Source organism: Phocoena sinus, chromosome 11 (assembly GCF_008692025.1).
Source record: "Phocoena sinus isolate mPhoSin1 chromosome 11, mPhoSin1.pri, whole genome shotgun sequence".
NCBI classification, from domain to species: Eukaryota; Metazoa; Chordata; class Mammalia; order Artiodactyla; family Phocoenidae; genus Phocoena; species Phocoena sinus.
In genome coordinates this window covers 56,948,503-56,963,624 of record NC_045773.1, presented here as the reverse complement: position 1 = coordinate 56,963,624, position 15,122 = coordinate 56,948,503, and the positions used below count along the sequence as shown (strand labels likewise).

At 40.4% G+C, this 15,122-nt stretch overlaps 1 protein-coding gene across 2 annotated transcripts in view; it reads right to left on the bottom strand.

The window, feature by feature from the left end:
- Positions 1–15,122, bottom strand: part of NEK10 (NIMA related kinase 10) — a 305,942-nt gene that overhangs the window by 244,696 nt on the left and 46,124 nt on the right. For both annotated transcript variants that reach the window (XM_032649886.1, XM_032649885.1), the window contains exons 8-12: positions 6,680–6,721; positions 5,191–5,269; positions 4,166–4,233; positions 2,466–2,545; positions 975–1,061 (exon numbers count right to left, since the gene is read on the bottom strand). In XM_032649886.1, coding sequence (XP_032505777.1) covers positions 975–1,061; positions 2,466–2,545; positions 4,166–4,233; positions 5,191–5,269; positions 6,680–6,721 — 356 coding nt within the window. The remainder of the gene's footprint in view (positions 1–974; positions 1,062–2,465; positions 2,546–4,165; positions 4,234–5,190; positions 5,270–6,679; positions 6,722–15,122) is intronic.

Sequence of the window (15,122 nt, the reverse complement as noted above, 5' to 3'; positions counted from 1 at the left end):
CTCACACAGCACTGCAGGCCTCCAGGTAGGAGCATATTCTGCTTTCACTTGCTCTCTTCCTCTGCTTAGACAACTGCTCCTTCTTTTAGGAGACTTGGCATGACCCCTTGCTCTGTATGGAGGTGCTGCTCCATGCCCTCAGGGTATCTATCCTGTGCATCCACTGACCACACCACCTACAATGTTGTGGTGAAACTGATGATTTGTGTGTCTGCCCCTCTCCTACACCATGCAACCATATCTTATTCATCTTTGGTTTTCCAACACCTGTGCAGAGGCTATTGGGTGAATCAATTCAGACAACCAAGTCTAAGTATAGTTTGTAAAAGAGGGTTAAATTGGCTTAGATGAAGAATTCAAGGGATTTACTATGAGTTAAATGTCAGTGTTTTATTGCTTGGGATTTCTGTTAACTATTTGCCTCTTTAGAAAATTATGACTTACTCGACTAAGTATCATATGATGCAGGTAACCTAATAAATATCTGGATACAGTAAGTTTTTAGGGCAATAGGTAGTTCAAGTGAAAATGAGTTCATTTTACTCTAGATTCTGTTTTGGTCATGAACTAAGTCAGTAGCTATCTTAATGTATTTTACTTGCCTTAAGCAAAATAGATTTTAGGAATCTAATCACTTATTCAACACACAATCTGAAATTACTGAAAGTAGAGCCACCTCAGAGTTTCTTTCCTTAAGGAGACAGGATGTAAATAAATGTAATAAAAAAATATTAAAGATGTAATCATGAGATTTATATATTTCAAATCTATGACCAGTTCTAGAAGTAAAGCAGGACCAAAGACAAATCGATATATCTCTTTGCTATTGGTTACTTTATATAAACTTAAATAGAAGATAAATGCCAAGTTGACGCATGATATTCAGTTAACAATGTAAATAACATAAGTAAAATAATAATAATTATTTTCATTAAATGTCAGACACTGTCATTTTCCCCTGTTAGCAATCCTACCTTTTGGAAAGCAAGTCATATTCATGTAAAATCATCAGCAGATTTTCTACAATGTTGAGTTCACTTATTTTCTCCCTACATTCTGGACTACAAATTGAAAAGTATTAGTAACTATGAAAAATGTATTTTACCATATCCATGTATTTAATATCTTAGCCCTCATATTATCCCAGGAGGAGAAACAAAATGCAATGTAGCTCTATGGGGCAGGGCTACATTAAACTCCAACATTCAATAAGTATTATATGTCATAAATTTAAATTTGTTTAATAACAGTATGATGATAACATGATTTCCTTTGGAGAAAGGGAATCATATGCTGTTCACAAAAAAGCAATGATCAGCATTACTCACAGTAGCCAAGATATAGAAATGACCTTATATATCCTTTGATAGATGAAGTGGATAAAGAAAATGTGATATACATATTTATATATATAATTGAATATTTATATATAGTTATAATTGAATATAATTATATATACATAATTGAATATTGTTCAGCCATAAAAAATCCTGTCATTTGTGACAATATGGATGAACCTAGAGAACAATCTGTTAAATGAAATAAGTCAAACAGAGAAGGGCAACTACCATACGGTATCACTTATATGTGGAATCTAAAATAATCAAACAAAACCGACTACATAGAAACAGAATAGAATGGAGGGTGTTTACTAGGGGCTGGAAGTAGGGGGAAACAGGGAGATGTAGGTTAAAGGGTACAAACTTTCAGTTATAAGAAGAATGAACACTAAGGATCCAATGTGCAGCACAGCAACTATAGTTAATAATATGGGGTCGTGCACTTGAAAGTTGCTGAGAGATCTTACATGCTCTCGTCACAAAACCAAAAAAAAGAGTTAACTATGAGAGGTGATGGATGTATTAATTATCTTGATCTTGGTAATCATTCCACAGTGTATATGTGTATCAAATCATTATGTTGTACACTTCAAATACATAAAATTATATTTGTCAATTAGTCCTCAATTAAGTTGGAAAAAACCCCAAAAAACAAAAAAGCAGTGATCCACTTACTGGTATAAAAACATATTTAAAGCTTTTTAATTTAAAATAATCATAACATCTGTAGGGGTTATCTAGAATTTTTTAAAGGGCAAAAATATTTGAAAATGTTAAAATATAAATAGGGGAGAGAATGAAGAAAACAAGTCAGGGAGATTCAACTTCCAAGACATATTGTGTAATTTTGAAAGTAGAAGTAACTGAGGGTTGGATGAAAAGACTAGGTAAATATTTCTAGTCAGGGAAAAAAAAAGAAAATTTTAAACTGCTTTGCTGCTCCAACTTAAATTCTAAAATGATGCTTTTCTATCCCGGATCCTCTTCAGTATAGTTATGGTACTTCATGTTTATTTTTCACAAATTTTAACTAAGTAGATGACAAAATAAATAGAGAAACTGATCTATTTTGCATTTCTTCCATCTGAGTTGCTAAAGCAGCAGAACTTATTAAAATACACTCACCTTTCAGCTAAACTAGCCACAGCCAGAAGGGCACCCAACAGAACGTTAGTATCTCGGGCACTGAGTAAATTTACTAATGTCTGAAAAATGAAGTAAAATAAGGTTTAATTATGTAAGTACTACAAGCTTCTTGAACAGTATGTTTCCTTCTAAAGATCATAGAGGCTTAACTTCAACATTTGTTAGACATTCACAATCCCCAGTTCTTAAGAGGCAGGCATCCACCCCCTCTTCAGACGAGCTCCTTGTAAGCATTCCTTGCCCAGGACAGGAAGCAAAGGGACCACGATACATGGCCCTCTACTTCCAAGTGCCCACGCTGTCTGTTCTCTGTCTTCTGGTAGCGACCAGTCACTGAGCACTCATTCTGAGTTGGGCATTGGCATTGTGGCAGGCACTTTCCAAATTATGAAAGTACTTTTTCAACAAAATGTTGAAGACTGTCATTTTTTCCCAAACTCAGCAAGATATGCTAACACTACCAGACAATCCATTTGCCTCTCAAATTTCTGAGTAACATCACTGAGTTGGGAGTCGTCTATATCTTATCAGTCACCTTCTCGGGATTCCCATTACTACAAATTTACATATTTTCCCTCTAAATTTTTAGAACTCAGGGTCCCCCAAAGCACACACCCAAACATACTTCAGACCAGAGCTGTATAACAGCTCAGACCTGTTATTCAGACCTGTATAACAACTACTAGGCTGATTTTGGGTTTCTATTATGTGGGTTTTTCCCCTTTATGATCTTATGCATTTTCTATGGAGATATTATTATCTTTGTTTCTCAGATCCCTTCCTCTTTTTCTTTTCTCACTTTTTCCTTTCTGTCTTCTAACATAATGTTTCTCAAAATGCAGTCACTGATATATCATTTCACAATTTTTGTCATGTCCACCCTTAACACCTTAATGCTACTCAAAAATGTTCTTCAAATTCTAAGTGATATCAGTGAAATATATAGCTATTGAAATAAAAAATGTTGACCTGTATTATCACTAAGAATCACCCCCCCCATACAATGAGCAGCATGTGTTAACACATTTTAGGCAACTTTGCTCTAATATATGCTGGAAAGTGGCTTCCTGGGATATAAAAACTCAACAAATTATTGAAACCTGGCTCTAGGCAGCTACCAGCTAAATAGTTTTGCTGTAAATATAAATGTAGTCTGTTTTGATTAAACCTGCATTCATTCATCTTGAAATATGTATTTGACCCATAGGCTTATAATACTAAACCATCTTATTATGAAGTTAAACCATATGAAATTGACCTACACACCAGGGTAATTTCACATGGTTCAAACTAATATAACCTCATGTGTCAAATGGAATGTATTTATATGTATACATACATATATATGTATTTATTTATTTATTTGTAAACACACACCTAGGGTCAGTTTATATATAGTCAAGGTTTTACAAGCAACATTTAAATTAAGCAATAAACTTAGTTGATTAAGCAATAAAGAATTAAATGACATAGAACAAAGAAAAAAGTTTCAGAAAACCTTTATTTGCTGTTTCTATATTTACTCCTTAGGCGGGTTAGCAGAGATTGGCAATTTTAGGCTAGGTTAGCAGGCTTGAGAATTATAATTACACATGGCTTGACCACAGGGGCTCTGGACTCTAGCACGTGAACCACCACCATATGAAGCTGAAGCAGGAACTCCTTCTGGGACCACTCACCTTGTGGGCTCTGCTTGTGGTGACCCATTCTCTTTGGTCTTTGACAGCAGCAAGCTTTTGAAAAATATCTATAAAGGAATGGAATATCTCAATGAGGGATTTGAAGCTTAAAGGGGGTCAGTGCTCATAGAGCCTCAGGTCTCAAGTACTGATGGGCAAGCAAAGGAAGGATAAGTGGGAACACAGGTCACACAAAAAGGACAATGGAGGGAGGAGGGACAGGGTTGATTTTTTTTACTTCAAGAATCATGTTTCAAGCTCAACTCGTATTTATTATATATTACTATTATAATAATAAAATTTGGAGATAGCAAGAAAATTAAACCTTCCCTTCCACTTAAAGTTGAATGAGTTCCTTAATATCATTACAAGTTCAAAGTGTAACTTATTCTTCAAAGATAGTCCCCATAAAGATTTCACGTGATGGACTTAGCAAGGTTCCTCAGTGGAGGGGAACAGCTGGCCTCACAGAACCTTCCTGGTCCCTGAGGCTCACCACAGATTCCTCTCTCCCTGGAATTGAGAATTAAGGTCCTGTCCTGTGCACACAAAGAAAGTGGGCTCACTCCCATGAGAGCAGGAGTGTGCACTCATCAAATCCAGAGAGCACGGAAGGTGGGCTGGGAAGAGCTTCCAAAAAGAGAAGCTTTATAAGTGGGTATTGTTATTACCCCAATCTTATAGATGAAAAATGAATAGTCTCTGACATTTTAATAGAAATCGAAGGAGGCAAAAAATATTTTTACCAAAATTTGTTTTTATGGAAGGAAATCTCTCTTGCACTAAATAAACTAAGCTTGTGCTCAATGAAAATCTTTTAAAACATGAAATCGGGTTTTTCAAGGTAAGAACTGTGATCTAAAAATCTCCCCTCTGGGTACATTTTGCCACTGAGCATAACAGCTGGCATGGACTCTCAAGCCCATAGCTGTGTGGGGACCCCCCGTGAGTATTCAAAGCATCCCCCCTTCCCTGCTGTAAATGCCATGCCCGGAAGGCCAGCTGCGTCCCGGGACCGCGCTTACACGTCATGTTGACCAGCTTGTCCACGCTGTGCTGCGCCTCCCCGGAGCCGAGGTACCCGTGGGCCACGATCTCCATGTACTGCGGCGGGGGGAGGGGGAGACCGACAGGCGAATCAGAGGGGAGAACGCTCAAGCACACAGCAGGTGAGGGGAAAGGTTGTGCACTTCTGAAAATGAGCTGTAGGTGGCATAACAGGCTCACCAAACAATACTTGGTGCCCCTGGGCCTGCTTCACTCAAGGGCAGAAGGGGGTGGGTTTCTGGGTTCTTGGCTTCTGTGGAACGCCCCAAAGTGGAGGAAGGGACCTGGAAAGATTGTTTAAACTCTCAAAAGTCCCAAGATGACTCCTAACTGGATAAATTTGTGTTGCAATTTAGCCTCCAAATATAAGATACAAATAAGATGCAATAATATAGTACATAGAATTTTAATTCTTCAATGTAACTTTTCAGCAGAATTTTAATAACACACTGCATATATTTTATCGACCTTATGTTTTATAATATCCTAAATTATATCTAACCAGCATACAAGCAGATAGCAATAATCAGAATGAAATGTATGGGGTAGTCTAATAATCCCTCACTGTGGATGACTAATTGTAATAAGTTCAGAGAAACACACATAAATTTCTGACATTTTAATGAAAGTAAAATGGATAAAAAGATCCTTTACAATATAATTTTATTAAAGATTATTTCATTAAATGAGCTAAACCTCTAGCCAATTAAAATTTTTCTTAAAAATAAAAACATATGTTTTATCAATTTCCCAAGAATAAAAAAATAATAAAATAGATTTAATATTAAATTGCCATTAAAATTAATCATCCATTAATAACTCAGGATGAGTTTGTAGGGCCACGGGTTTATTATGAAAATTATTATTTCCATACATGGTATAGATTTCAGGAGAATGGGCTGTTTCAACTGTTTCCATGCCTGGAAATTTTGTTTGATTGTATTAGTAAGCCCAAACATTGGACTGTCTCAGCATATATATTCACCTCCTTACTTTGCCTCAGTAGTTACCAAAGCAGAAAAATAAATGAAGTCAAGATCATTCCTCACATTGTCATTTATTTTTAATATTTTAGTGAGCACAGCAGTTCTTTTTTGTGTGGAAAAGTTATGAACATCTTCATAACCAATATTTTCTCCCACCATTTGGTGTGTGCAATGCTGAGGCCTGGGGCCTGCCAGACAACACCTATTTATTTTCTTTACTAACTAAAGACAGGTGACCTTTTATATTGATAGAACTTTCTCGTTTCAACAGGCTGGGTAAAGTGAGCCCAATCAGCCAAGAGAAAATGTCACGAGTCCCTCCCTGCTCTATGTGTATCCTGCCTCATGCTCACACTCACAACCCTGCCTGCTCCTCTCCTTGGCATGCAGCTAAGGTAAGAAAGACATCTTCTGTCACACACCTGTGTAATCTCTGCCTAAAAGAGAAAGGCAAAAGCAGCCACCACAAAAGGAATCTTACCTGAGCTAGGTTTTCAATCCCACCCAAGCTATGGAGTATTTCCTGATAAAATAAAAACAACAGAACACACATGAAAGATGAGAGTGGTGGGGGGAATGTATTTTACATGCAATCTATTTATTAAGTTATGAGTTTTAATTATTTTTTGAAGGCCCACATTCTAACATAAATATGGAAAACTTTAATGTTTTCCAGTCATACTATATTTAAGATAAGTTATTAATAAATATGAATGAAAGTTGGGTTGAGATTAAGAGAATATAAGTATGCTCAGAACTGCAGCCTGACTCCTAATTCTTTTTACTTCCTTTCATGTCATCATAAAATGTTAGAGCTGGAAAAAGCTGTTAGATATCATTCCCTTCAACATCCTCATATTACAGAGTAGGAAAACTAAGACCCAGAATGGTAAACCATTTGCCTAAGTGACAGAGCCTGGATAAGAATCCAGCATCACTGAATCCCAGGACCTTCCTCTAGGCCTCTGCCTAGTGTGGCCCATGGACCAACAGCAAAAACATCATGTGGAGCTGATTATAAATGCAGAATCTCCTACTCCCCCCAGACCTGCTGAATGACACTATGAATTTCAACAAGATCCCTGGGAAATTCACACGCCCAATAAAATCTGAGCAGCATTGCTCTAGTAGACTAGACGACAGGGGTTCTCCTTAAAATGATGTGGCTTATCCTAAACTAATGTAAGGATAATCATTGCAAAATGTCCTCAGATATAGGTCTTTAAAATCAATTCCCAATAACAAGGCACTGCATGAAACTTCTGAAAAGTGCTTATTAAGAGAGAGTGCTGGGAGGCTGGAGTTGTGAAAGAAACTGGTTTGGAGCTCTCCTAACAGTTGATGCTCTCAGGTTACCCACACTGACATTTATCTTGGGGTTAATGGGTTTCAGGTGGCCCTAACCTGTGTAACTCTATATTGACACCTCTCTCCTCACTTTCTATGCACACAAGGAAGTTATTTGAAATACAAACATTAGCCAACATTCCAACTCTGGAAAGTTCAGGGCAATGAGTACGTGACTGTGAGGGCGCGATCTCGTTCTACCCGGAAGCTGAGTGGGCAGCTGAGGAAAGAAAGGCTCAGGGGCTCAAGGCCTCCCGGGTCAAGGTTTCCTTATTCTGTGTGAAGGGAACTTGGAAGCAACATACCCTTGTTTAAATTAAGAATAAAGGTACATTCATAACGCTATTAAAAATCGTTCTATGACCACCTATTAATTTGAATTCCCATGATTGCTATTCACTTTAGAAGACCTATAATTAAAGAATGTAAGAATATTGTATACATTATCGCTAATTACGGTGGAAATTTTATACATATAAAAATAACATTTTAAAACCACTTATATATTTTTTTAACATCTTTATTGGAGTATAATTACTTTACAATGGTGTGTTGGTTTCTGCTTTATAACAAAGTGAATCAGTTATACATATACTTATGTTCCCATACCTCTTCCCTCTTGTGTCTCCCTCCCTCCCACCCTCCCTATTCCACCCCTCTAGGTGGTCACAAAGCACTGAGCTGATCTCCCTGTGCTATGTGGCTGCTTCCCACTAGCTATCTATTTTACGTTTGGTAGTGTATATATGTCCATGCCACTCTCTCACTTTGTCACAGCTTACCCTTCCCCCTCCCCATATCCTCAAGTCCATTCTCTAGTAGGTCTGTGTCTTTATTCCCGTCTTACCCCTAGGTTCTTCATGACTTTGTTTTTTTCTTAGATTCCATATATATGTGTTAACATATGGTATTTGTTTCTCTCTTTCTCACTTACTTCACTCTGTATGACAGACTATAGGTCCATCCACCTCACTACAAATATCTCAATTTTGTTTTAAACAACCCAATCCAAACATGGGCAGAAGACCTAAATAGACATTTCTTTAAAGAAGGTATACAGATTGCCAACAAACACATGAAAGAATGCTCAACATCATTAATCATTAGAGAAATGCAAATCAAAACTACAATGAGATATCACCTCACACCGGTCAGAATGGCCACCATCAAAAAATCTAGAAACAATAAATGCTGAAGATGGTGTGGAGAAAAGGGAACCCTCTTGCACTGTTGGTGGGAATGTAAAGTGATACAGCCACTATGGAGAACAGTATGGAGGTTCCTTAAAAAACTAAAAATAGAACTACCATATGACCCAGCAATCCCACTACTGGGCATATACCCTGAGAAAACCATAATTCAAAAAGAGTCATGTACCAAAATGTTCATTGCAGCTCTATTTACAATAGCCAGGAGATGGAAGCAACCTAAGTGTCCATCAAAAGATGAATGGATAAAGAAGATGTGGCACATATATACAATGGAAAATTACTCAGCCATAAAAAGACACATATTTTTTCAGCAAATACTTTTTTTTTTCATTCCTGTTAGGTAAGATCCCTGGGTTAGGCTCTGAAGGGGACACAAATATATAGATGACAGAGGCTGACTTCACTGAGCTGCAAGCAAGCATAAGGCAGATGTAAAAATAACTGGAATTTAAGATAGAATTTGGTAAGTGTTGTAAGAAAGTTATACATGAGGTGCTGTGATGCTGCAGAGGAGGGACATATAATAGCCTGCTGAGAGGACTAAGGAAAACTTTGTAAGGGTGGTAGCCTCTGAATGGGCTTAGAAGGATGGATAGCTGTGCTGAGAAGACATGGGGGGAGAGGAGGAAATAAAGGGGATTCCAAGCAAAGAGAACAAAGAGGCTCAAAGGTGCATAGAAGTTGCGTAGAAAGAACATCAAGATGTTCTATTACTGTGAAAAGCACCTCCCTAACACCATGAAGGGAATCTTTGGGAATAATGTTAGAAAAATAGGGTGAGATAAACTGGACATGTCCATTCAGACGTGGACATGAGCCTGAATTTGAACTTTGCCATTTGGGTCTGATGAAAAGGTGCGAACAAGGGCCAATCAGAATCAGCCACGAGCACATCATCCCTCTAGTCTTAGAATGAACTGGAGAGGCAGGGGCATGGAGGGAAGCCCTGTGGGTTGGCAGGGGCAGCAAGAAGGGAGTGGACGGGTGGGCTGTCTTGGCAGTGGTGTGACCAACTGGGCGTGAAAAGGCCGAGGGCAGGAAGGGAGTGCAGGAGGCATCTCTATCTGCGAGCCAGGGTGACTGGGGGCAAGGACACGATGAACCCGGGAAGGGGAGAATAGGCTGGGTAGACAAGGAGACTGAGTCTGGACATGCTGAGTTGCTGGTGGTGTATCCAAGTGACAAAAGAACAACAGCCCGGTGAAAAATGAGGCCAGGGCAGAAGATTGAAATCTGGCATCGCTGACATAAAGGAAATTTAAATTTGAAGCTTGGGAGGGAGAAGACACCAGGGAGACAATAATGGTTAAATGATTGGTCATGGTCATCTTTAAATGTTTACCTTGACAAAAATATATCTATCCAACAATCAATGTTAACAATATGGAACTAAGCCCATGTTTCCCAAACTCTCTCCTGGGAATAATCATTTTATTCTGTGCAGTGGGTGGTACTAGGTATTCTTAAAAAAAAAAAAATTTCATGATCAAATGGTAGGTTAAACAGAATGTAACAAATTATCTTATCGTAGACTAAAACTCCTCAGTAAAATTAAAAACTCCTCAGAGCTTTAATATGCTGCCGTGCACCGTAAGTCTCTAGTGGGAGAACCCCTGTGCAGCTTTCCTACATATCACCGGGCAGAGCACATTTCTTTTCACAGAATACTGACCAAGTCCTGTGGAGCACCGTGAGAGAAGCACTGCTATAAAGTACAATAAGGGGAAAATGCACTCAAGCAGTTACGCTCCACTTGTTAAACAAACACTTTCCCCGAGGCCCGAGGCCCGACAGAGACTGGAGCGCTGCGGGGACACGCCTGCTCTGACCTGCCAGCGTCTATGGGAGAGAAGACCACGAGGCACGCACACCCCTGGGCTCAGCATTCCTGGTTACTGATCTGAAAAGCAAACAGGACTGCGCGCCCTTCCCCACCTCAGCCCTCCTCCCCCACATGGGCTGGAGGCTCATGGGACTGGGCTCTGGACTTCTGAAACTAATGGCCTGGAGAAAGTCCCCATCAATCTGAACTTCAGTTCAATGAGCCACATGTGAACAAATGTCCTTGCTCTACCCATTCCCAGAATTTTTCTCTTTTTAAAAGATTGATACAATAACATAATACTGATAAAAACTATATAGAACAATGGAGCACCCTGCAACACCAATCTGGCTGTTGTCAGTCCAGCACGATGTCACTGCGGCCCAGAGCATCAGGGCCCTTAGACACGCTCCCATGGGCCTCTCGGCCAGCAGAGCAGTGAGCTCTGAGTGCTGCGCCCTGACCCACCACCCATGCCTCTGCCAGCAGGGTTCCACACCTCTCATCCCTCCGTCTCAGTTGAAGGCCCCCCTATGCCCTGGCCTTTACTTATCTTTCCAGGTGTATTAGTAACTACTCTTCTAAAAGTCTCATAGGGGGTGAGGAGAAGTTTCCTGCCTTGGAGTCTGGAGGAAAGGTGGTGCCATTAACAGAGTCAGGAGCTGATTCTGCAGGTTGGAGGAGAGGGAGGACGAAGAGGACCCTGTGCAGTTACTGAGGGTCCTGTGCATATCAGGCTCTCTAACTCTTTGGCATCTGTATGCCTTTACACACTTAGAAATTACTGAGAATCCCAAAGAGCTTCTGTTTATGTGGGTTCTATCTATTTATATATATCATATTAGACATTAAAAGTGAGGAATTTTTAAAACACAAGAGTACACAAGCATATGTTCCGTCATTACACATCCTGTAGCCTTTACAAAGCTCCACTGCACATTTGTAAGAGAGTGAGAGTGAAAAGGCAAATAACACTGTAGCATCACTTTTAAGATAGTTTTGACCTTGTGGGACCCCTGGAAGAGTTTCAGGGACCGATGACGGTCCCCAGATCACACTTGAGAATCACTGTGCTACTGTGTCATCAGGATCGCTGCCCAACATATACCTGGAAATTTGGGACTTAAATGAATGGAAAAGTCTGAGGCTGGAGATATGTGCTTGTGAGCAAAGAACAACAACAACAAAATGATAGTTGAAGCCAAGAGCTTGGAAGATAGGGGAGAAGATGACAAAGAAAATAACTTTGGGGAAGGTTAACATTTATGAAGGCAAATTTAAAAAAGGAGCAAGTAAATAATACAGAAAAAGGAAAAAATGATGAGTAAGAGCTAGAGGTTCTCAGGATCAGTGAAGGCAAACAGAAAATGTGGCAAAGGGTATGGGTTGCTAAAGAAAGGCTTGGGGTGCAAGGGCAGCGGGGAGAAGGCCACACAGCTCCACTCTCCTTTTATTGTCGTAGCTGATGTAAATGTAGTTTAGGGGCTTTTAAGAATTTTTCTTAGGACTTCCCTGGTGGCACAGTGGTTAAGAATCCGCCTGCCAATGCAGGGGACATGGGTTCAAGCCCTGGTCTGGGAAGATCCCACATGCCACGTAGCAACTAAGCCCACGTGTCACAACTACTGAGCCTGTGCTCTAGAGCCCACGAGCCACAAATACTGAGCCCACGTGCCACAACTACTGAAGCCCGCACACCTAGAGCCCTTGCTCCGCAACAAGAGAAGCCACTGCAATGAGAAGCCTGAGCATGGCAACAAAGAGTAGCCCCCGGTCACCGCAACTAGAAAAAGTCCGTGAGCAGCAACGAAGACCCAACACAGCCATAAATAAATAAATTTAACAAAAAAAGAATTTTCCCTTTATCCTTGATAAGCAATGTGTTATGACAGCTTACTGTAAGGAGTCCAGGTGGACTTTTACCTTTATCCTGCTTGGGACTCCAACTACACTTGAAATCTCCAAACATATGTCACCCTTTAATTATGGAAAACTAAGCAATTTATCTTTAAAAATGGCTTCTCTTTCATCCCTTCCACTCTTTTCTTGCTGGAACCTCCATTAAGCATATACTGGAGCCTCTGGGTCAAGAAATGACGACTGGATCATGGCCCACCATGATCTTCTTAAATGACTTCCAGAGAGAACCTTGTACATAATATTCAATGAAAATTTCTACAACACATCAGTTGTAAAAGAAAGGGAGTGAGTTCAAGACCTATAGTCTGACCTTTCAATGAATGCAGTGATGAAGGTGAGATGAAGGCTTGAGGGGATAGCAGGTCAAGAAAAGGGCATTTTATGATAAAAGAAAACAGAAAGGGAGCCACTGACACTGTAACAAAGAAAACAGATGGAAGGCTGAAACTTGGCAAGGAGGAGGGTTTTCTTCAGGAATAAGAAGGGATGCAAAGGTGCATGATAATCCGAATATTTCAAGCAACAAAGAAAATATGAACACTCCTACTGGGATGGCTTCAGTTTTGCCTGTAAAACAGGTAATGCTGTAATCTGATAAGAATGACAGGGGTAGGAGGGGTCTGGGTATGAGAAGTGGAGATGGTCTGGAACAGCCACTGTGGATCCTGCAGTACTGACTCACCAAGAGAGGAAGGGAAGGCCTCGCGAGGGCAGAGGCGTGCTGACATTTGTTGGCACAAGTTGTAGTAAACCCCAGCATTACTACGTGACTTCAGCCAAAAATTCTTGGCAACTCAAGATGTTAAACAACTGCTCCTCTTTGTGGACAGAGTGCCAGGAGGAGAGATTCAGGGAGCACCCCCTTCTATGGAAAGACTGGAAATAAATGGGAGGTTTGGCTTCATAAGTGTTTTGGTCATAAAATCCCATAAGCAAAGAGGTCATGGGATTCTTCCCTTTAGAGGGCAATCCAGTCAACCTTGTTCCAGCCCATCAAGAACTAGATTAAGAAAGGCAATACTTTATTTTTATTTTGCGGTACGCAGGCCTCTCACTGTTGTGACCTCTCCCGTTGCAGAGCACAGGCTCCGGACGCGCAGGCTCAGTGGCCATGGCTCACGGGCCCAGCCGCTCCGCGGCATGTGGGATCTTCCCGGACCGGGGCACGAACCCGTGTCCCCTGCATCGGCAGGCGGACTCTCAACCACTGCCCCACCAAGGAAGCCCAAGAAAGGCAATACTTTAGATGAAGATCAGCAGAGTATGACACAAGGGCCATCAATTCTCTGAGCAAACATGTCAAAGGCAAATATTTTGCTAACTTCTATAAGTCAAAAAACTAGACCTTCTGCTAAAAATCCACCTTCTTCCATGAATAGTTATACTAATATTATATACACAGTGTTCTTACCCAAGCTGAGGCCTGTGGGGTGTACAGGGGGCTATTAATAATGACTTGTGGACAAGGAGCTCATGGAGGTGACCTAGGCAAAGTGAAGCACATGGCCCACCCTCACCATGCGTGACCCACACAGCTTTTCTCACAGGAGAAAAGGAAAATTCCCAGAAAACTGTGAGCAACCAGGACAGAAAGCCATTTGAAGTATGTAATATATTCAAATGACTGTGGTTGGCTAAACTAGAACAGCACAAAGACAGCTTAGAATACAGAATGAGAAATGGAGTGACTCTTCTAAAGAAAAGATTGAAGCCATCATGAATCCCAGGAGACTCAAATCAGAGCAGGCTCTGTAGCTGGCTAGTACCAGAACGCCTTTTTTTTTTTTTTAAATGCCAAGTTTGGAAAAGATGGTTATTGGGGTAATGAAATTATTATTATTATGACTCAAATAATAATTCATCAATAAAACTGAATCCAAAATAAAAGAGCTTCAGAGTGGTCTGAGCATCCCAGTAGCTTATCAGGACAGGGCATAAAAGGAGATACTTCTTAGGAAAAAAAACAATCTGTGAAAATGACTGAAGCATGTATGAATAATAAGGATAGTAAGAATGCTCCTTAGATATTTAACACTGGCAAGAAGAAACAGTAATGGTTCATAAGCAATTTGGAGGCTTCTCCAAATTGGTTGGGCAGTGGTTCTGCCTGTGTTCTCAAACTGTGGTCTCCTGACCAGCAGCATCAGCATCACCTGGGAAAAGTTGTTAGAAATGCAGATTTCCAGGCCCTCCCCAAACTTACTGAATCAGAAACTGTGGGGGCAGGTGCCAGCAATCTTTAAGTCTTCCAAGTGTTCCTGATGCACAGAAAGTTTAGGAACTTCTGCTTTATAAAAGCAGCTATCTTAGCAGCTGAGACTAGACGGAACAACTTTCACGATCCAGGTGAAGTGTTAGGTGAGCCTTTCTTTAGAGCCTCACTGCTAAAGCACTAAGTTCTTGCTAATCAAAATGTGGGCCATGAACCAGTGGCCTCAGCAGAATCGTGGGTCTCAGGGTACAACTACAGAATCCACATCCGCATTTACAAGATCCCCAGGTGATTCCTCTGCACTTTAAAGTTTAAGAGGCACTAAACTACGGCCGCACATTTAACTAATTAGTGAGAGGAGGTGAGATTTTTGCCTGCAGGCACCTCCTCTGAGACAAGTGGGAGGCCCCTT